General features: G+C 36.1%; 2 protein-coding genes and 1 long non-coding RNA gene across 3 annotated transcripts in view; 2 read left to right on the plus strand and 1 right to left on the minus strand.

Annotated features, from left to right (window-relative positions):
* Positions 1 to 23,197, plus strand: part of LOC147761246 (uncharacterized) — a 381,866-nt gene that overhangs the window by 76,915 nt on the left and 281,754 nt on the right. The gene's annotated exons all lie outside the window — the stretch shown is intronic.
* LOC106170899 (uncharacterized) overlaps positions 1 to 23,197 on the minus strand; it is a 28,051-nt gene that overhangs the window by 753 nt on the left and 4,101 nt on the right. Inside the window, exons 2-5 of the mRNA XM_087015069.1 lie at positions 2,216 to 2,412; positions 1,759 to 1,966; positions 1,049 to 1,338; positions 331 to 471 (exon numbers count right to left, since the gene is read on the minus strand). Coding sequence (XP_086871195.1) covers positions 331 to 471; positions 1,049 to 1,338; positions 1,759 to 1,966; positions 2,216 to 2,407 — 831 coding nt within the window. The 5' untranslated portion in view covers positions 2,408 to 2,412. The remainder of the gene's footprint in view (positions 1 to 330; positions 472 to 1,048; positions 1,339 to 1,758; positions 1,967 to 2,215; positions 2,413 to 23,197) is intronic.
* Positions 13,338 to 23,184, plus strand: LOC106166322 (uncharacterized). The gene is made up of 5 exons (XM_087015845.1): positions 13,338 to 13,570; positions 19,537 to 19,835; positions 20,061 to 20,207; positions 21,914 to 22,242; positions 22,470 to 23,184. The coding sequence occupies exons 1-5, from the start codon at positions 13,534 to 13,536 to the stop codon at positions 23,182 to 23,184; spliced, it is 1,527 nt and encodes a 508-aa protein (XP_086871971.1). The 5' UTR covers positions 13,338 to 13,533.

Below are 23,197 nucleotides of genomic sequence, written 5' to 3' on the forward strand. Positions count from 1 at the left end.
GTGCGAAGATGCCAGAAAAGTACAAGCGGTGGGTTTCGCCTTTCTCTTCTTTCAAAGTTTTAATCTTTGCAGAAATTAAATTAGCACAAACCTTATTGTTGAAGTCTACAACTGATCTTGACGCTGCCCAGTCATACTAATCTCTTAAAAAGTAAAATAATCTTATTTATCTAAACCAATGATATCACTTACTTCCCAACTTACTTACATGTACTGACTTATATATAACCACTTCATCCCATGAGGGACATGAAGTTGCAACCATACCCTCCTACTATTCATCAACATAAAATGTTTGAGGAAAGAGGTCAAAATTGCAATAAGCGTTACCCTATCTTCTTGCACTCCTCCGGCCACCATGCTGTTGATGACGTATATGAAGGAAAATGCCTTGGCCAAGTAACTCTTTGTAAGTTTTGTCATCATTTCACTCTCTCCTATACCAGGGCTGTCCATGATGTAGACACCTCCCTGTAAACAAATTTATTTAGATGTCCATAATAGGCTTATCAACATATTTCACATTTGTAAATAAACTGTGAACTTCTTTAGCAGTTGTCACATCATTTAACTGATATCATGTATTTAAAGCCCCTTTACACTGGACGGTGTCCTCTCTGCGTCCCGTAGTACAGCCCGGTTTAAGAGTGAAAATATACTTTGCGTGCCGACAGCTGGCCGATCGTTGAGCATTCATTCTGTAAACCAAGGGATGCTTGTGCCGATTCTTTTTACGACCACAGCGATGCCAGTTTCATGTTCGCAAAAAGAACGCAGAAAGGACGTCGTCCAGTGTAAAAGGGTTTTAAGAAATGCTAAATATCATTGAAATTTGTCTTGCTTCATTATACTGATTAAGAAGGAAAATTTTTTTTGTGATGTAAATTGCACTTTAAAATCTTTATTTTCAGATAAATGTGTTTATAATGATTCATACTTTTGAAGTAACTAATTTAACGATTTGACATAATTTGTGAAATATGTGTCGTATAACATTGGTGAGAGCCTCCAGATCTCCCAAAATTTGTCAACGCGTAGCTTTTGTTACCTGCAACAGAGGGATAGGCCAGAATAACTGGACTCTGTTGTACGGAAATTCCTTCTTCCCTCGTCCTTCTTCCTGGAATATGTAAGGCTTCAAAACCTTAAGAGGATCTGGCACTTCTAGGTCCAAGGTAACAGGTTGTAAACTGGTGTCCCAGTAATGTGCAACAGCCTTCCTTTGGTCGCCGTACCTTAATTCACACAGCACAGCGGTACAACTGAAAAAATCCGTTGGAAGAAGATCTTCCCCAAGGAGAAGATTCAACAGACAACTCTTGCCAGCACCGGTCTCACCTGAAATATATGTGAATGAAATACTACAAATACTGAAATGCTGTCGCAAAGAGTCCTATTTATCCGGAAAGCGTTTATGCATAATCAAATGCATGATCGCGAATTTACACATTCGTGTGCAAATGTAAACAAATGTCAATTGACAGATCGCAGGAGAATGGGCTGGCATACTTAAAAAGCAGAATATCGCAAGTCATGGCACAATTCAACGAACTGATTTTTTTCATATAGCGTTAATATAGTTAAAACCTAAATTTAAGATGTTTTAGATTAGAAATACATGTACAGTTGTCTCATCATGGCAGGGCTAAGTCTAACTATCGACTAAGAACTTGAAAATAAAAGGGGCCACTATGGCAGATATTGTTCTGATCAATCATGTTTAATAGCTTAAAGCCCTTTATAATCATTCAGATATACCTGCTACTAAAATTCCACTTTCGCTTTTAGAGAGTTCGTCAATTCTTTCACGTAATCTTTCTACCACTCGCGGAATGTTTTGATTTAGGTCATTAAGTCTTCTTTCTGGTAAACCAGAAATATACTTAATCGTGTCTTTGTATAATTGCTGTAGCTGTTGTCTTGTCTCTTTATCTTCCTCCAAGACATCTGCCATTAGTTCAGCGGCCTGAAATGAAACAAAAAGCGACCATTTATAAAATTTGACTTCCAATCAGGTTTTGGATGGAAGTCCACTTTTAAGAAATATTTTGACTACGAACGGCCTCTAAATATCCAGCGTTTGTCTCCTCATTTAGATTTTGTAGTGAATTAAAACTAATATATAGCATATGTTAAGTTGTAGGCCGATTAAATCTATAAATAGCGAAGTGAGAACGGATATCATGAATTATTACCTACAGCATTTTAAACTTACATTCAGTGGGTCCTCAGCCACACCTACACCATGTAGTTTCAAGAATTTTCTCAATCTGAGGACTACGTCGTCCTTGTTCTTCACACCAGCATGGTCTATCCCTAACTCTCGTAACTTCCTTATGCCTTCTTTCAAATTGGATATAGCATCTATTTCAGCTAACGAAATTGGGGGTGAGTATGGGCCAGCCATTTTTTCTTTAGGAATGCAAAAAAAAAAAAAAAAAAAAAAAAAAGAGAGATAAAGATAAAATTTTGTTATCTCTCTCTCTTAAACAAAAATGTACATATATGAAGGAAAGACTTTTTTGGTTTTTCTGACTAATATTCATTTAGGCCTAAAGATGTATTCGCATGATCAGTGATGTTTAATTTTTTTTTATATATAATATATGCATAAATTATATTTAAAAAATGTTAAAACACCTCTATCAGTAAAAATATAATAATAATAATAATAATAATAATAATAATAATAATAATAATAATAATTGCAGTACGCGGTAGCCGCACTCGCTATTAGGCACGTGATCTTTAACGAGCACACCCTAATGCTAATTATGTGTAAATTTGGTGACATTTAATGGCCTCGTTTTAAATTAATAGACATTTATTTAAATCTGTTGAAATCACTGTGAAACATTAGATTTGAAGGGGTACCTATTATAAATTCTACTTAATTGCATAAAATTTATATATTTTCACCATTATTTTATATTTTTTCGAACGCTTAACCGTGTTAGACACTGTATCTGGAATAAAAAGCATTATTTCTAACAATTTACAGCTGTGAGGTGATCATTTGTAAATAAAAGTACATGGAAATGGGGGTGGGACAACTTTTTTGACCAATGTTGTATATGGGGGCAACCATTAACGAACAAAGCGAGCGCATAAAAGTGCTCGAAGAAAAGTCAGCCCATCTGGCAAATGATCTGCTGGAAAAGGATAGAATAATAAATGATCTGAAAAGTCGTGTCAATTTTTGTTTAGATACCAGCACAACAGGGGCAGAAAATACGGAATTGTATGTAGTCATGATGAGGATGACGATCTGGAGGATAAAGTGAGTCAGATTTTATTTGCCATAATGACACAAAATAACACAAATTATTGGTTCTAGGAAGAAAATCTAATGTGAAGCAAAGCACCGATCCTAGAATAAGAAGAGCTTACATCAGAGCTAGCAAGTCACACTTGGAGCGGGTGGTGGATAAAAACACGGAGTTTTTACTGAATCATAAGGGGATAGATACTACATCACCGGACACGGGCTTATTAAAGAAACAAGGCAGCAAAGCTGTCAAATGTACAGACAAAAAACAGAAAATAAAGATGCAAAAAAATGTCATTTTGTCAATTTTGATGCAATAATAAATAATGCTGTCAATCAACACTGAATTTTAATCATGAACAACAGATAACATGGTTAATAACGGGAGCGAACAGGAGAGATAATTTCTGACAGTATTCCAAATTATCCTTGTTGATCAATCCTCCATTTTTGATGGTCTTCCAACAGAAAAAATAGATACCCGTCAATGTAAACATTAAAATCTGACCGTCTTGCAGAAGGCCCAGAAGATGGTCTCAATGCGCCCCTGCAATAAGATTACAGTTTCAGGACCATGAGAGTTCAAATTCACATAATGAAAATCACAATATTTGAAAAATGATGACAGTGCATAAAATAGTATAATGTTTAAAGACATAAATACCAATACAACTGCTTATGTGGAAATACAGAAAATGCGCAGAGGTTCAAATGGATGGGAGTTAAAAGTCACATCTTGAATATGCCAGTGTTTGAAAAAAAAAAAAAACAATATATCGGAGAATGAAGTCAATACGCCATTTTTAGGGAAGTTATGCTGTTTTTTCACTTTTTTCAGCATATATGCAACACCGTAAACACGATAAGTAAAAATTCGTTTTACATTGTAGCTTGAAACTTACAGAACTGATGAATATTTATAATACGCAGGTCAAGTTGGAAAATCAGCATAATCGGGCCATTTTTATGGAACTTATGCTGTTTTTTCACTTTTTTCAACATATACCTGTAGGCTGTATTTGAGTCGTATAAGAATCAAGTAGAAGTGGTTTATATGTGTTACTGGCAACCCACGCTCCATCAATGCTCGGTTCACATGTACCTTTAATAAGTAATAATCCAAATAGCAAAAATAATCAATTTACTGTCCTTTTTAAATGATCAACTAAAAAAATTGTTGACATAAGAAAAATATCAATGGAACAATTTAAAATGTTCAATTTGCTCCATTCTGAGAGATTCTGAACATAGTGAATGATTGAATCTGACAAAATGTAAAGATATGAGTTTTTTTCCCATTTTTGACACTTTATTACACAATACACAATAACAGGTTTACTATCATTTTTAAATAATCAACTAACAATATTGTAAAGATGCAGAAAATGTCAAAAGAACAACTTTACATATCTAATTACTTCAAAAATGACTGTTAACATGCCTGAGAATTTAATTTGAGGAAAAACACTTCTATACAAAAAAAAAAAAAAAGGTATCACCAAAACTTAACTGATCAAGCTTATTTTCAAAACTGAATCTGTATTTCAGTAACATAGATCACTCCTGTGAATTTCAAGACAAATTGGCCAATCGATTTTCCTTAAAATGTGTTATACAGGTATATGCAACACCGTAAACACGATAAGTGAATAACGTTCTACCTTTTGGCTTGAAACTTACAGAATGATGAATATTCATAATACGCAGGTCAAGTTCGAAAATCAGCATGATTGGGCCATTTTAGGGAAGTTATGTTTTTTTTTCACTTTTTTCAGCATATATGCAACACCGTAAACACGATAAGTGAAAAAACGTCTTACCTTTTGGCTTGAAACTTACAGAACTGATGAATATTCATAACACGTAGGTCAAGTTCGAAAGTCAGCATGATCGGGCCAATTTTATGGAAGTTATGCTTTTTTTCACTTTTTTCAGCATATACACTGTATGCAACACCGTAAACACGATAAGTAAAAATCGGTTTTACATTGTAGCTTGAAACTTACAGAATTTACAGAACTGACGAATATTCATAATACGCAGGTCAAGTTCGAAAATCAGCATAATCGGGCCATTTTTAGGGAAGTTATGCTGTTTTTTTCACTTTTTTCAGCATATATGCAACACCGTAAACACGAAAAGTAAAAATCCGTTTTACATTGTAGCTTGAAACTTACAGAACTGACGAATATTTATAATACGCAGGTCAAGTTCGAAAATCAGCATAATCGGGCCATTTTTATGGAAGTTATGCTGTTTTTTCACTTTTTTCAACATATACCTGTAGGCTGTATTTGAGTCGTATAAGAATCAAGTAGAAGTGGTTTATATGTGTTACTGGCAACCCACGCTCCATCGATGCTCGGTTCACATGTACCTTTAATATGTAATAATCCAAATAGCAAATAACATTTTCACGGCGTATCAGATGGTTACATGCTGGTAATGGTATAGAAGAACATTATAGTAGCGTTATGGGCGTTTTTAACTCCATGCAAAATAGTAACGTTATAATTTTTAGAAAGATTCGAAGACCGTTTCTATAAAATTTTATGATAACGTTATTTTGTGGAGTTTTATCAGCGTTTTTATAACATTCTGGAAAAATTTATATAATGTTTTGAAAACCTTTTTTCATAAATAACCAAAACACGTCTCATGCTGTTTGAACTACAGTTAGCTGTTAATTCCAAAATGGTCTTGGGTTTGTCAGCGACTAGAGCGGTGCGAATTGTAGAATATTCGGACTATCGGTATCGAAATAACCAGCATGTGATGAAAGGGTAAATTAACTATTATAATGAATACCCCACCATCATCCTGATGTTCTATTGTTAATTACTTCCGGAAAAAATAAATAGAGATCAATACCAAATTATCAAAATATGTTACGGAGGGTGAAGTGTTTATAACGGGTGACCTGAATGCACAGACTAGTAATGTTGATGATTTTATAAATAACGACTGTTTAGATAAAACGATCCGGGACACTTTAATGCCTGTAATGACTTACACGATGGATAACATGTTATGTGAGAGGAAAAATGCAGACAATGTGGTTAACCTATTCGGGCGTAAATTATTCTCCTTCTGTAAGACAGTGGGTATAAGAATAGTAACCGGAAGTTTTACTTTTTGTAACTCAAACGGGCTAAGCACAATAGACTATTTGCTATCTGAATCTAAATCATTTACGAATATTGTGAAGTTTTCATCGGGCACATTCAACACTTTTTCTGATCATGCACCAATCACGTTTGTCCTGCTTAGTGGGCCGTTAAAACAAAACGCGCTTTTAGATTATGATGAACGTAAGACAGGCATGGAATTTAGAACTAGCGTTTAGGTTAGATGGATAGAAAATAACGCTAAATCGATAAATGATGCATCAAATAGACAGTCTGTGTAATACAATGGATGCTCAGATAAATGAGCCCGTAGAACTAAACAACCGGGTAGATGAATTTAGTAGCATGTTAAGAGATACTGTCTTGCCTTTTTGCAAAGTAACAAGTTAGATAATCATACCTCCAAAAAGCAGTATGAGGAGAAAATTGGATAAACCATGGTTCGATGAAAATTGTAAAGAAAAGCTTAAATACTATAAGACCGCTCCACTGTACATGAATTCAATATGGAAAAAAACACGAGATAAGCATAAATCCTGTTAGACAAAAAATTCAGTTTAAAAGAATATTTGTAAACAGCTAAAACGAAAATATAGTCGATATATATATACCAGAAAACACAACCCGCGTGTTTTTTACAAACAGTTCTCACGCAAAAAAGAGTGTAAACGTTAATTCGAAGCTCACTATCGATACACTCTATGATTATTTTAAGAACACGACGACTGGTGGAATAGATTGTGACATATGTATATACGTAGACCTCAATGTAGGCTTATACACCGAGACAATGTGCAATGAATTAGATAGTTCCGTGAGAGACGGTGAGATCATTGGCGCAATTAAAAAATTAAAAGCTAACAAGAGCTGTGCCGAGGACTGTATGATAAATGAAATTTTTATACACTGTAAAAATGTTTTACTACCGGCGTTAAGAACTTTGTTTAATTCTGTACTAGATTCGGGGTACTTTCCAGAGAATTGGTGTAAGGGTTGTATTACACCTTTACATAAAAAGAGAAATGTTGACAACCCTTGTAATTATAGGGGAATTACGATAACTAGTTGTTAAGGCAAGCTGTTTACTTCCATACTTAATAAAAGGCTATAGCTAGAAGCTTGGGATAAGGACAATAGTGTTACAACCGATGCACAATTTGGATTTAAAGCGGGGCATAGTGCTGTAGATGCTATCTGTGTGCTACAGCACGTGATAAATCAATCGTACTTTAAGGTTTATTGTGCGTTTGTGGATTATAAATCCGCTTTCGATTCCATCGATAGGCCAAGTTTATGGAAGAAATTAAATAAACTCGGTGTTCAAGGCAAACTGCTCCGAATTGTAAAAAGTCTTTACAGCAGTGTAAAGGCTTGTGTTAAGTATAAAGGTCAGCTATCTGAATATTTCCAAAAACACGCAGGTCTATTACAAGGAGAGGCAATGTCCCCGCTACTTTACTCTTTGTATGTAAATGATTTTGAAACTTTTTACTTATCGGAAAATAGTGACAGGGACATAAATCTTTTCTAACTTTTGTATGCTGATGACACGGTACTTTTATCGGAAACCCCTCAAGGACTACAAAAACTTTTAGATACCCTGAAATTATACTCACAAAAGTGGAAGTTAACGGTAAATACAGCAAAAAACAAAAACAATGATCTTTAGAAGTGGGGGTAACTTAAGGGCTGAAGAGACATGGATATACAACGGCGTTGTCTTCGAAAGAGTGAATCAGTTTAGTTACCTCGGTTTACCTACAAATTTTAATGGTAAGTTTTGTCAAACTCAAAAACATATAGCAGAACAGGGTAAAAAAGCATCATTTGCTATTAGCAGCATGTTAAAACAAACCATCACTTTAATTAATGTGTCCACCAGGTGTGCAGTATTTGATACGTACGTTGGTAGTATTTTAAATTATGCATCAGAAATATGGGGATTCAATTAGGCAAAGGATATCAGAATAGTACATACGGATTTTTTTAAAGAATGCTGGGTGTTAAAAGAAGCACTAGTAATAACTTCGTATATTATGAAACCGGGAGATACAGTGCCGCCGGAAATTCCCCTTACTAACCTGCGGGTTGCTGCGGGTTGTTCAGACGGCCTGGCTCGGTAACTATGAAAATAACATTGTCATCCAATGCGCTGTTTGGTTTCTGTTAACAATAGTACCATGCCCTGCCCCGTCGGGTAATTATCGTGACAAACTTTCTGCTAACAAAAGAGCCTACAAGGTAACCCTAGCTTGCTGAGATAAAGATCGAAGCTGAGTGTGGTCGCAATTAAGTGTGCGTCCAAGCGTTATTTGACCTTTAATGCGCGGTGGCTTCACTCTACTTTGATCACACTACTCTGATACGGAGATTTTAAGTATGAGAACTTGCCAACAATGATTTTTAAAAGTCACTTTACCACTTATTTTAGGTAGAAAACTAAGAATTTTTTAATATTGGCTGAAAATCCGCTCTTCAAAAAAACTGTATTATACAAACGCGCTATAAAGATATCCTTAACAATAATTTCTAGTGGATAAATTGTATACGGAATGACCTTGAATTAATGGGTCTGTCATTTCCTTTTTATGAAAACATGCCGGATGTTTGTATACTGTCCTTGATAGAACAAAGATTGAAAGATTGATATTCACAGCGATTAAAGGGCTTCTGTATCAACACCTTGTTGATAATTTCACAATGCAATTTTACTTGAATAAGCCAATTTCACAGAAAAATAAGGAATTTATCGCAAAATTTATCGCAAAATTTAGGCTTTCATCACATAATCTAGCTGGCCGGTACACTGACACAAATAAGAAGTTAAGAATCTGTAAGTTATGCACTTTAAACGATGTAGAGGATGGATTTCACTTTATACCTAAATGCCCTCACTACAGTACGATTAGACAGAAATATATTAAGAAATTTTATTATACAAAGCCAAGTGTCAACAAATTAATTAAATTACTATCACTTAACAATGTGTCACAATTAAACAACTTAGAAAAATACCTGAAATATGCATTGGAACTAAGATTAATGTCATCCGATTCATCGGTTGAATTATTATTATCATTATTATTATTATTTGTATCATTAGTAGTTGTTGTAGTAATGGTAGTTGAGTAGATATAACTTTATATTGTCACTGTATTATATTCTGATACGCCGCAGGGCTCAAAGGTTTAATAAATTGAAAAAATTACTTGTATATATGCAACAGAGGTAACTATCCAGTCTGTTGGAATTTTTTCCGACCAGTGAATTTTAAGTCGCACCAGTAAATGTTAAGAAATTGCTGATCCAAATGGCCAGAAAGCTGAAAAGTTTACGTCACTGGACTGTGACACTATTTCACAATTTCACAATTTACCTGATGTAGACAGTCTTTTGTGCTGCTGTTATTATCGGACTTACCTTTATAAATAAAACAAGAAAATGACATGCTTTTCAAATGTCTGACATGATCAGAAAATGTCTGACATAGAGACAATTTATGTCAGACGTGAAGCCAGCCTGATGCTATGAGCTCAATATCTTTTCATTTGGATAAAATCCACTTTTTGGTACTTAAAATGACCACTCACTCTTGGGAAAATGGACAGGTTTTCATTAAATTTATACAAATGAAACATTTGATTAAACACTCTTTTACAAGATATTTTCATAAATTTATGTTAATATATCTCATTTCTATTGTATTAAAATTTAAAATTAAAATGCTTTACCTTTATAAATTAATGCAATAGTATTGAAAATATCATCAGATTAATACAACTATATTTAAACTACGGCTAGCGCGTAGAACAAAACACGTTCTGTATTCCACATGCAATCACGTCAGGTACGAGTGCGTTACTCACTAGATGATAAGGGCCAACCCTCTACCAGGGCGAGTGATAGATTTTTTACAGATATTCACAGATATGTCTCTAGCTAGATAGATGGTCATTTAGGGCTGAACTCACCCTTTTGAGGTATCCCATGTGGAAACAATTATCTCTGCGCGCGCGCCAAAGGCTTTGTACTTGCTCTGCATGAGCTGAGGTTCACAACGATGTGATAACTGCTCGTTACGCAACCAGTCTAAGGCTCTTTTATCTGTCACCGTAGAGCAAATGATTGAAGTCAGAGTAATTAACTGTCTTGATTGCTGTCACGCAGACTTAGACTGGACCAGCATCGCCGACCTCAGTTTCTGGGGGAGAATCATTGCTTTTTCTTCGGACAAATGATGTTGCCCAACAGACCGCGTGGTAATCTAGATGTATACTTATACCACGTGATCGTAATGCACTGACACATGCCTTTTGAAGTTCTGCAGCAGAATGGCGAATAATGTAGCACGTCGAAATTGAATAATTGTTTAAGCCCCCAGCCTATTTGCTCCCTTTTGTAAAGTGAGGGTCTCAACAAAACGCATAACAACAACAAACCCACCAGGGGGTGTTAGTGAACTAGTAGGCTATATCTTCACCCTCAGCAGAACTAGTATAGGCCTATCTGCGATTTATGTCAGTCACATGTATGCTAAGATTCACAAATACAAGTGTATATGCTTGTTGGGTCCCAGATATATGATATGACGCCATATAACTCCTCTTTTCAATGCACAGCGCTTGTCGTATAATCGACTGACCTCGACTGCATTGCCATAGTGATAACCAAGGTGACAAAGAGACTGCCTCGGCTGTTACCTTGATGGGTCAATGGATCTGAACACAACACAGAGCCTCTTTAGAAATTAATGCCTTCACGTCCCTATTTGACAATTTTTATATCTACGCTGCTAGGGCAGCCATTACATATCAGAATCATTTAATAGGAGTGCTAACGCAGGGATTTCGTGCTAAATTTTAGAATACCACCTCATTGTACACTTTTGAAAATAAACTAGGTACATGTACATGTATAGTTCTATTTCAAGACGGATTTCTTAAAATCGACCTATGTGCATTGTTCATTCATAGAAGGTTGTGCAACAAAAACTCTGACTTAGCACGTTAAAAATTTAAAATAAAAGGGTCTAGAAACAGCCACCAAATCATTCTCAAACCAAGGTCAGTAAAGGTGCCCATTCAACCCTAGGCAATATTGTGCCGTTAGTCGTTTATTTTAATATAAATAATTTAATAATTAAGATTTGACAAAGATTTTTTGCTTATGTTTTTACATGGCATGCCCAAGTTCAGATCCCTACTTACGCGTCCCACGTTTGGTAGACGACCTTCGATTAACAGCTACTTCATCAAGACTGGTGATTACAATAAAAAATATTTGCTGTGCTCCAAAGTATAATAACATAAAACTGTTATTGGGCATAAAAATCGATTACTTATCAACAATCTAAAACAGGTATTTACAATGAAATAACAATTACAAGGTGGGCGAAATTACCCAACCCACACATCAGGAAACATACGACTTTGTAGTGGCAAACTGTAATAAGCATCGAATTGATTAATGAATAAAACTGACCGTTTTTATCTTCAATTACATGTACAAAACTGAATTGAACAATTGATATCAGTTTTTAGGGTCGCGTTCACAATGAAACTATCGTGCTAGGTAGCTCGAACCAACTCAACAGGGATTTTTGCTAAATGCCTTTAGGTTTACAGATTAACACACATCCTCTCGTTTCCAGCGTGCTCGTTCAACTTCCCATGCCTTAGTCAAATTGACACATAAATTACTACAGGAGGACTTGAATCATCCCCCACAACAAAGTTTTATGCTGAGGTGTTATTCTTGAATTTTACTAAGGCTTTCAAAAGGATTGATCACAATATGTAAATGAAAAAAAAATAGAAATTCAAGTGATACCAGACTTTCTAAGACGTTGGATTTATTCCTCAATTTCTTTGCGAGTAAAATGCAGTAGCTTTAAATCTGATAGGTCGGAGGAGTGCTTCAGGGTACTAAATTAGGCCTAACTCTATTCCTTGCAATGATCAATGACCTGAAAAACTTGTTGTCCAGATGTTGATGATACTTCCATTTACGAAATTTGCAAATTCGGCGAAACACCACATCTGTTGTTTTTTAATTTAAAGTTTATTGTCGATTTTCTTTTAAACATACTTTTTACAACTTCAACCGTAGGTTTCCAATTTTACCTAATAAACTATTATTATTATGATTATTATTAGTATTATTATAATCACCATAATCACCAGCATTTTTGTATTACTCTCAAGGCCCGGAATCTTTTAAGCTAATTTTTGCACAGATAATAGTACATTTTCTCTTTTAAAAAAACGAGGACCCATTCACATCTTTATCATTTTTAGGTAAATAACTGAAAACACAAAATACTTGGAAATACGAGGCCGTAGCAGCAATGGCAAACATAAGTGACATAACTCTAGACACCATCGAGTCTTTGAATGACTCCGTGGAGGCCTTTGATATTTGCGATCGTTTTGAGATATACTCTGACGACATTGAAGATCTACAGGATCTAAAAGAAAGGCTTCGCTTACATTTCGAGGCAGAACACTCTTAAGTTCCCAGATTGGAAAAGGTATAGTCTGTGTCTTTCTTTTATTCAAATATACTCACGTTTACTTTTGTTTTGTACACATAGAGGCCATTCAGAATACATGTAGAAGACCCGAGGATCTTCTGATCCACGGATCAAATATGGCGGACTCTACTTGAAATAAGACCCGACTAATCCGCTTATGGTTTCTCCGTCTCCACACGCTCTGCCATTGCAGGGGTCCAGCAATTAAACATTGTGCTCGCGATTTAATCAGTTTAAAGGCGCGTGTGGAGGCGGGGAGCCCATCTGCGGATTTGTCGGGTCTTCTTTCATGCAGGGTCCTCCATATTTGATACGTGGAACTGTTGATCCTCGTTTTCCTTATACCAGTTGGTTACATTGAATATATTGTTGGACGCCAGGGTGCAAAAGTCACTGTGTATGTTTATATAAATATATAATTTTAGGATGCTGATGTTTTCGCTGAGCTACGAGAGAATGATACGCAAAGACGAAATGCACTTCAGTCGATCTTTAAAACCATTAAGGAGTCCCTACCATTACTTGACTTGAGCATCTTAAAGAGACTGGAAGCTGAGAATGTTGTATCTGAGAGCGCAGACACAAACGTGCGTAAAAGGATCACCATGCTCGAAACTGGTAACTGCCCAATACTTGTAGCAGGTAGGAGTTGTTAATCAAACAAATCATTGTTTATAATCAAATTATTGGGCAGTTAATACTCTTCCTCTGCTAATATGTCATTAAAATTATATATACAACTGAGCTCAGAATAAATTAGATGTTACCAAAAGTAACAGCCTTTTTATAACTTAACTGGTAGAAATACTTTTTTTACGTATAACACATGTTTGCTCACTGTGTTATCGTCAGCCAGTAGTTGAGTTACCCAGGGGTGTTATCCCCAGAGATGTCGGCTCTAATACCTTATAATTATTGCTGTTAACAAGTGAGTAACGGACAGATAACAACCTGGAGCGTTTTTCTGAGCTCAACTGTATTATTACAGTGCAGTTGTAAAAAGGAACACAATCACAATATCCGATGATTATGCAAGCACGCATACGCACATTTCATAATAAATACATGTATTTTATCCATATGATGTTTCTAGATTGGGTCATTAATTTTTAATTTTTTTCAATCAATTCTATTCGCATTATTTCGCATTATTTCGCATTATCGGTTCATTCATTTATGTATCAAACATTGCTTTTTACATACAGTCATAAGATTATGTATGTGTGCATTTATTCCATCTAACGTAAGAAGATTAGATACAATTATAACGTCAGAAAATACAATAGAGGGAGTGTGATAATGATAGGGTCGCTAAACGAATTTGACGGAATATAGTGACTAGCCTAACCCTCTTGTCGCCTGGTTAGGCACGCCCCCTTAGAGTACTTATGTAAACAAAAGGTCTTCCATAGAGAACTATCCTTTTGTTCAACAGCTTCGCGCGTGCAGCGGATTATGTATATAGTGACGGTATACAGCTAACTGCAGTTAAATCTGTGAAAGCTGTTATTTTATTCTGCTGTGTCGGACGTTGTGGGCCAGCCCAATGGTTCATTCACTCATTCTTTTCTGAAGATTGGTGATGCATATTTTGAATGCTTAATTATTTGCCCTCCTTCTTACAAGAGAAAGGAAAATGGGAGAGAAACAGAGACAGTGTCAAATAAAAAGGGTAAAGTGTAATATAATACATTAATTAAAGGGACTCGCAGTGGGAGAAACGATAGACTGTTTTGCATCAAGGTATGCAATTATAATCCCACATGGCCATCGCATATACGGCCGTAGTTTAAATACATTACTCATAGTTGTATTAAATTACATTATTTTGCTGAATAGAAATACATTTTAAAGTTGCTCTTTCAGGAAATCGTTTTGTTTGAAATAACACAAACGACAGAGGTGAAATCACATATAAATTTATTTTGAATTAAAAGGTTTCGCTAGATCTTGTTTACACTCAGCGAAATGCACATAGTGATTATATTCAATGTGCCATCATTTAATTGCTTTCTCGGTTTAATTAATTGACGATAATAATTGCAGTAAGCAGGAAGGAGGAAATGCTGAAGACAAAACAACGCCGTGGGTATGTGTGACTTTCTCCCTTAACATTTTCTATGATGCTGTCAAAGAAAAAGGAACCGAGATAGCGATCATTTAAACCGCTGCTGTTTACAGGTGGACTTCTTCGTTTATCATTTAAATGCCCCCTCCCCCAGCAGACCCAACTTGAGGAATGCCACTGTAGCTACAGTACACTGTATATCAAACTCCGGTCCAAGTTATGAACTTTTTTAAATATCAATTACAATATGCTGTACAATGACTGAGTCGTGAAAGGGGTATTGGACTTCTTTACGTTAAAAACAAATTCATTTCGAAAGTTAGGCAAAAACCAGTGTGAAGAACAACTCCCTTTTTAAGTGAGGCAAGACAACCTATTCAAACTGATTATAACCTTGATAAAGACACAAGGCAAAGGAGTTATGTAAACTAGCGTGTGAAAACACATTCTTTGTCACTGTTACAAGACAATGGAGGCTACCAAGTGGAGTAATTACAATATACCCTTGTACAGTCAAAGAGAAATTAGTTATGCCAGCTTACTTCGGGTCAGCCCTTAATTTGCTTGTTCGAAAGAAAGAGATAGATGTCGCAACGCGAATCCTTTTATTAACCCTTCATGGGTTTGTGTAAAAGTGTGAAAGACAGGCAACGATCTCGAGTCGCTGTTGATATTGTTCGCAATTAATATTGGAGTATACCGCCTACATGTAAACATCAGACAAGGCGCTGAGATCGATAAAAGTGGAGGTTTATCTGAAAAATTAGATGCCATTTTTGTGAAATGACTTATTAAATGATGTGCATGTACCTAACATGTTTAAATTCTTGATTCTTATTATTTGAAACATCTTCATACACGGCCTCATATTTATATTTCTCTCAGGCCATACTCATTTGCTTGTATAACATGGGACTCTAAAGCACAGGGCATCGTGAAAGTTAATTGGCTAGAGACTTGTTATCCTTCATGTATTTATAGCGTGGATGAACTAGAAACAGGCTTTACTTAGCTTTACTTAATTTGACTTGATGTTAACCTAACACTGGTTTTAAAAGAAGAAATATAAATATGTTCGATGGATTAAATCACCGACACCGTTTTATCTTAACTTGGACAAATACACAGTAACACAGATAATATTTATAAGTTGTCTGTCGTTCAGCACGCATTATAGGCGAGTAGCCAAACAGTGACGATGATCAATCCAAGTAAAATTTAGGCATGTATTGTTTACAAAATAGATCATGATGAATAAACCTACGCTTTAATAAACAATCACCACACGGTTCTGTTTTTGTCACTTAAAAGCTTTCGTTTAAAGACGCTCAATGATATCAAAAATGATTCGACGCTGTAAAAATGGACCGGTTCAAGGGGCATTTTTTGTTTCAGCTAGGGGGATTTCAGGAAGAGGATTCAGTGTAGGTGTTTCCTCGGATGATAACAGCATCACACCCTAGGTCTAAGCCAGTTGACTAGAAGCTTTTTGTCCAACCATCCTATTCCTACTACTAAACTTATAACTCTAAACCACAAAGGTTTATTCGGTAAAAATATTTAAACTAAATGAGGTGCATTGACAGAGGCACAAGTACAATCCAACGCCAACGTGCAACAGGGGAAAGTCTGTCAGTGTATTACATAATATATGAAAGTGCGGTCAATATTAACAGTGTAAGACATCAGTTAAAGAGGAGGGGGTCTTACTATCTTTTGTTAAACGCGACTGTTATTATCTCTCGAACAAGCTTAAACCATGCCTTATACAATTACTGTGTCTCCGGCTGTCGTGCAGAAACGGCATGTCGAACATATTTGCTACAGTTACAAACAGGGCAAACTAGCGACTTGTTCTAGATCGCTCTAGTAAGAAAGCATAAGTGCAGCGCCCGGGCAAAACAATCAACTACCCCGTATAACATTCATATCTTAGCGTTTACATATGACGCGCAAAGAGCTAAGTACATATGACGCGCAATGAGCTAAGCAATTAGCCTTAACAAAGTGGTCCGTTTTAAAACAACAACGAGAAAAAAGAACGCCTTGTCATAGTTATGAGACAAATCGCTTGCAACGTGCAACAAGGGGGATGGCTGACAGTGTGGTCACACTACATGTTTATGTACGTTGAATTAACAGTCTTAGACATCGCCCAAAGAGGAAGGACTTACTATAGCCCTCAATCTATTGTTAAACGCGATCATTATCTGTTCTCATGCAACCTTAAACAAAGCCTAAACAATAAGATTGTTAAATCAGATAAGTGATGTAAAATCATATTGGAAATTTACGTTAACGACGGAGACTTTCATTCGCAAAGTTAATGAAACAAGACTGGTCCAAGTTAACTGCCCATATTGAATAAATCTTAGGCTGATGAACCTAAAGCCCTGCTTTACTTTGGTAATAGTTAATTAGTAAGCTAGGTTTATTCACATCACTTATGCTGCAAACAACCCATTTTGAACGCAATCGTCATCGCTCGAGAACAACCTGAAATCATGCCTATACAATATTAGGAGATGCACGTCGAGTAAAAGATTCAACACCTGGGTGCCCAGCACTATTATGAAAAGGAAAAATGACTTGATGTTTCATGCACAATCATCATCGAAAGCCTAATATCATTATGCTTCGTGCGCAGTCGTTTTTTATCAGAATAAAAAGTGTGTTTTATACAAGCAAAATCTAACTTTCCTTTATAACTGTTACTGAACAGCGAAGAGTTACATACACCCGGTTATACATTTACAAATGTAATTATGAGGCTAATTTCTCTAATGTGGATGAAATATTTTGTTGGCTTTCAAATGATAGGACACTCACTTTAATCTTAAAAGAAATTAGTTTATATGCTCGTTCCCCTAACGCGCGTGCAAAAAAGTCCCATCAAATAAACAGATACATATCTGTCTATACTGGCAACTAGTGAAAATCTATCTGTGGCCCTGATAGTGGGTAGACTTCACAGCGATTTATTCATTTAATTATTAAATCAAAATTTATTTATGAAATTATTTAAAATAATTTATCTTTTATTTAATGATTTATACCATCTAATTTCTATCTATCTTTTTTATTTGATTCTTAATGTCATCTTATTATTTACTTTATTCTTTAAATAATTTATTTATTTATCAAGCCCGTAGCCAGCAATTTCAAAGGGGGGGGGGGGGGGGGGTCCTTTTCTGACAAAGTGGACCTTTTACCGGAAAATCCCCATCTAATTATGTCAAATTTTTTTCAGAGTGGACCTTTTTTCAGCAAAAGGGGGGTCTTTCGAACCTCCCGAACTCCCCCTGGCTGCGGGCCTGTTTATTTATTTATTTATTTATTAAGACTTTCTATTATTATCCTTTTACGGATTCGCTCTATTATTTTATATAAAATGTAACTTAATGTAGTAATTGAGGCAACACGTCAGCTTGTAATGTGAAAAAATTGTTTTAATAATGTTTCTTTCTTTGTTATTTCTAAACAGTTATCTATTTTTACACAGGTAGCGATGATGGAAATTTGTGTACGGAGCATCTTTAAACTTTTTGAGACGGGGTGATTTGTTGATCATGCTGATGTACGTTGCTGATACATGTATATCAAATTCAATTTTGACCACAGAACACTTCATATTGAATAAAATAACTGATACTAAATTAAACTAGCAGTTTTCTTGCAACACTTAATTAAAACATGATCTGCTGCGCGTGCCAAGCTAGTGAACAAAAGGATAGGTGGCCACGGGAGTGGCACTCGTTAGCATGGGTTCTAGCATCTTAAAGCTATAATCCTATCGCCGCAACAAACAATAGGCACCTTCTGGCTGATGTATCCTGCTGTTAATTACACCTGGTCACAGCGGATTGTCGCGCTCGCGCTGGACCACAGAAACAGGCGTCATGGGGTTCACTCGCCTAAGGTATTGTGTGTTATTACGTCTAAACTATTGTGTTTTGGCATTCGAATTTTGAAGGGATTAGACGGCTCTCCATTGTTTGTCCGCCCCCTTCTATTCATAGGATAGGGATTAAAACATTCTGACGCTTTTAAAACGTCGTACAACGGAAACTTAATTTTTATTACTACTGTATGTATTTGATTGTTTGTTTATCACTTTGGCCTTATTATATATATATATATATATATATATATATATATATATATATATATATATATATATATATATATTATGTAATGCAAAAAGTGCTTCGTCAAGGCATTGTTACCAATGTGTTATGAAGGTTTTTATCATGTTATTTTCACTTGTTATCATGTTATTTTCACTTTTTATCATGTTATTTTCACTTGTTATCTTCACCTTGTAAGTGAAAATAACATGATAAAAACCTTCATAACACATTGGTAACAATGCCTTGACGAAGCACTTTTTGCATTACATAATATATATATATAGTATACATATATATAGTATATATATATATTATGTAATGCAAAAAGTGCTTCGTCAAGGCATTGTTACCAATGTGTTATGAAGGTTTTTATCATGTTATTTTCACTTACAAGGCTTTTCACATTCTAGGCGAAACTTCTTCGGGGAAGAGCACGCTTTTGAACCTTCTCCTTGGCAAAAAGATCCTACCGGAAGCCCATTTAAGCTGCACAGCAGCGATCACAAGAATAAAGTATGGAGAAGAACCTAGAGTATTCAAAGTGACACACCAACCTGACGGCAGCAGAAAGTCGTCGGAAGTCCCCATAAAGAAGCCTGATGATTTGTGCTCGGCTTTGGAGCCTGTTCTATTTCCTAAAGGTGCAGCGAGGGAGGATGAACAGGAAAAGTGCACTGTTGATGTTTATTTGCCATTTGAACTGTTAAAGGTAATGACGTATTTCATAAAGACAGGGCATATGGAAAATGATGTATAATTTTTGTTTCTTAAAGATCTATCTCTATGTACGTCTAAAATTGTGACATGAAACTAAATTGGGAACTGGTATATACATGTACTTTTACAGAAAATGGCTAAACTTACTGTCAAAGGTATGATGCCTTCATATTAAGTATCTACAAAATACATAAACAAAATCGTATTATACCCTTAGAGTGGTGTGTATATCATCGACAGCCCTGGTATTGGTGAGAGTGGTGTCATGGATGACGTGGTTCTTCACTTCATCGCCAACAATGACGTCTTTGCCTTCATTTATGTCATTATGACTGATAAGTCAGGCGGAGTACAAGAAGATAGGGTACGTAAACTGCACTGATATTGTAATCAAAGCTTTTCTCAATTCTCCAATAATATTGCTGGCAATAAACTTGTGCAGTTTCCCCCAGACAAAATTGCATTAAAAGCATTTGAGTGTGTATTGCTTAAAAATATTCATATCAACATACTTAAAGTTGCAAAGAATTCTTGCGGGGTGAACATGAACTTCTTTTAAGTGACCGCCAATCACCATATAAATATGTTCACCCTTTTACTCCCTCGTTAAAATAATGGAATATTTCGAGAACAGGATATGATTTAATTTCAAAGTTCACCGTAATTATTGTCAGAAACATGAACACAGCTTAACTATCGCCACAATGGTATAAGTGTAATAATTACCTTCTTAATACACAAGAGCTGATTAGATTTGATTACCTTTTGAGTATGTAACATATCTGATCACACTGATGGGTCGTGTGCATTTTTGACTCGAAGTTGGAGTCGCATGTCAGTTTTGTCTAGTGCTGTTGTAGGTACTACTACTATATACTTTCACGCAGTCAGGCGTCTAGGGCACCGACAAAGATCTCCCACTGCGCTCTGTCACGAGCCAGGTGTTGAATGATTCCCCGAGTTTCCCTCAGTTGTTTCAGCCTCCGCGTGGTCTTAGGTCTGCCTCTTTTTCTGTGTCCCTCTGGTGTCTAGTACATGGTTACTTTTGTGGTGAAACTTGGCCAATCCATTTCCATCTCCTTTTCCTGATGACTTTACTAACGCTTCTCCGGTTGTTTTGTTTTAACAGATCTTCATTGGATATAGTCCTTGATTTGTTTAAGGCTTGAGGTGTGAAAAGTAGATACTGTAGCTTCCTGAGATAAATCGTAATATCATCCAGCGGTAGGTCAAAGGAATATGTGTGATCAGGCATCGGCAGTGGTTTCCCACCTAAGACTACAACCTGGAAGGATCGTATGCTCTACCAGATGGGTAGTCAAAGACCAGTTGTCAGATTTTTCTCAGAGGACTCAGACAAAATTTTCTTCACCTAACAGAAGAACCCACATTATAATGGACCCATCAACTTCATTGCCTTCACGTGGTGCACGTTTGGTTTTCCGATAAAATGTAGTTGTTTTTTCATAGTACTGATATAAGACTCCTTGTTCCATGTCAATTTTGGGATACTAGTAGGTTTGCTTAATACTTTTTGGGTTAGAACTTGCCAACGGTGGTAGTCATAATGAAGGTCGAACCATCATGACCCCTCTCGGGCAAATAGACAAGCCTGCTTTTTCTCCTTGTTCGAATCCCATACAGCATTTTTGCGATGCTCTAGGCTGTGCAATAAGAAGGAAAGAGGACTGGCAGATTGAGATGAGTCAGGCTTGATCAGGCTTTTGATCAAACTGTATATAAAATACTCATAAACTAGCCTCATACCACTATTCCAGCCCACGTGTGACTCGAAGTTTTTCTGATTTCATGTTTTACTGTTTAAAATCCAAAAAGGCCACCAACAGTCAGGAATGATATCTTCGCTAAATTGACTTAAACATTTTAATAATTTTAAAATCATATTGGTTTTCAGAAATTATTTTCAGCTTACTTCCAACACTTCCCATTTAATCTTATATGTGTGATAGCCTTTTCTTTCTTGTTTGAAGATGAGAGAATAAATGAAACGATTTCAAGTGTACAAAGACCATATGATAGCATCTGCTTTATCTGATGTTCTTTCTGTAGCTCCAAAAATTGCTGCGGCAACTTCAAGATATGAAAGATACTGCTGGAGAGCCAATATTTGACCCTGGCTGTGCCATTTTTGTCTGCAACCGCTGGGATCTGGTGCCAGAGGACGCAAGGGAAAAGGCTTTAGAGAATGTACGTTTGGCAGTGAGTGAGGGCTGGAAACGGCCCATGGATTCATCAAAGCAGATATTTACCCTTTCTGCTAAAATGGCGTGGCAGCACAGTCAGGCTGGGTACGTGACTCACGACTACAGGCAGCTGGTCAGAGGCATCAAGGCCCTGATTCCAGTGAGTTTGCAAAGAAGGACAGAGCATGTGCAACGGTGTGTTTAAGTTTACATTATTTATTTATTTATTTATTTATTTAAGTAAAATTCAACGAACTCATTCCGTGATCCTGAATAATAATGCGACTCCCAATTTAACATTGTGTTATTAAACCATATCTGTATGTAATCTGCGTTTACATTTATATGATTCTAGGCCAGTTCCATGAGACTGTTTAAAATATTTTCCATAATACAGGTTATTTATACTATGTTTATTTTAGATGGGGCAAACATATGGTAGAGCGCACCATAGATTATGCCCAGCAGTATCTTCATTCTGCCAATTTGACTAGGGATGAACTTGAGGCTCAGCACAACTCGCAAAAGGAACGGTTGGACAGACTTGAGAAAAAGTCGGAAGATATTTTGAAAAAACTAGAGGGCCACCTTTATAAAGAATGTGAAACCATTACTGATTCTTTATCTAAATATCTTAGCAGCGATCCTGTCTGTGCTCGAGTTACCTCTTGGACCAATGCCGAAGCTCCTTATGGGATTGGTTGGAACTATTTAGAAGGTAGAATAGAAGATGCAATTTGTAAAAGAATCATTGATGCCATCAGCTCTTGGGAAACGGAGCAAAAACATTTTGAAACCCTGAAAAAGGACTTGTTTAAGAAATTCACTGAAAAATTCCAGTTAATTGAATCTGAGCTGCGTATGATTGAAAACATGCTGGAGAGGTCCTCGGAAACAGATTCCAGGAAAAGTGAAGATTTGGCGGCCTATATGGAATTGCAAGACTTAATGGACAATGAGGTGAACAAAATGTCGATTGTAGACTTAAAACTAGGTGAAAAAATTGCACTCGGTTTATTTTCACCAATCATTTTACCCATTGGTGCGTTGGGTATGCTTCTCGCGTCACCGGCATTTCTTTTTGTTGACGTAAAAAAACATGTAAGGAAGAGGAAAGAGAAACAAATCTTAAAGTGATATGACCAGAAGA

The sequence above is a fragment of the Lingula anatina genome, chromosome 6, assembly GCF_051362555.1.
Source record: "Lingula anatina isolate TDL-2025a chromosome 6, LinAna3.0, whole genome shotgun sequence".
Classification (NCBI taxonomy): domain Eukaryota; kingdom Metazoa; phylum Brachiopoda; class Lingulata; order Lingulida; family Lingulidae; genus Lingula; species Lingula anatina.

Excerpts from the sequence above, each read along its gene's own strand:
- LOC106166322 (XM_087015845.1), top strand. The coding sequence starts at position 13,534 with ATGCTCGAAACTGGTAACTGCCCAATACTTGTAGCAG. Across the intron at positions 13,571-19,536 it reads CTGCCCAATACTTGTAGCAG|GCGAAACTTCTTCGGGGAAG; the intron begins GTAGGAGTTGTT and ends TTCACATTCTAG. Across the intron at positions 20,208-21,913 it reads GCGGAGTACAAGAAGATAGG|CTCCAAAAATTGCTGCGGCA; the intron begins GTACGTAAACTG and ends TTCTTTCTGTAG.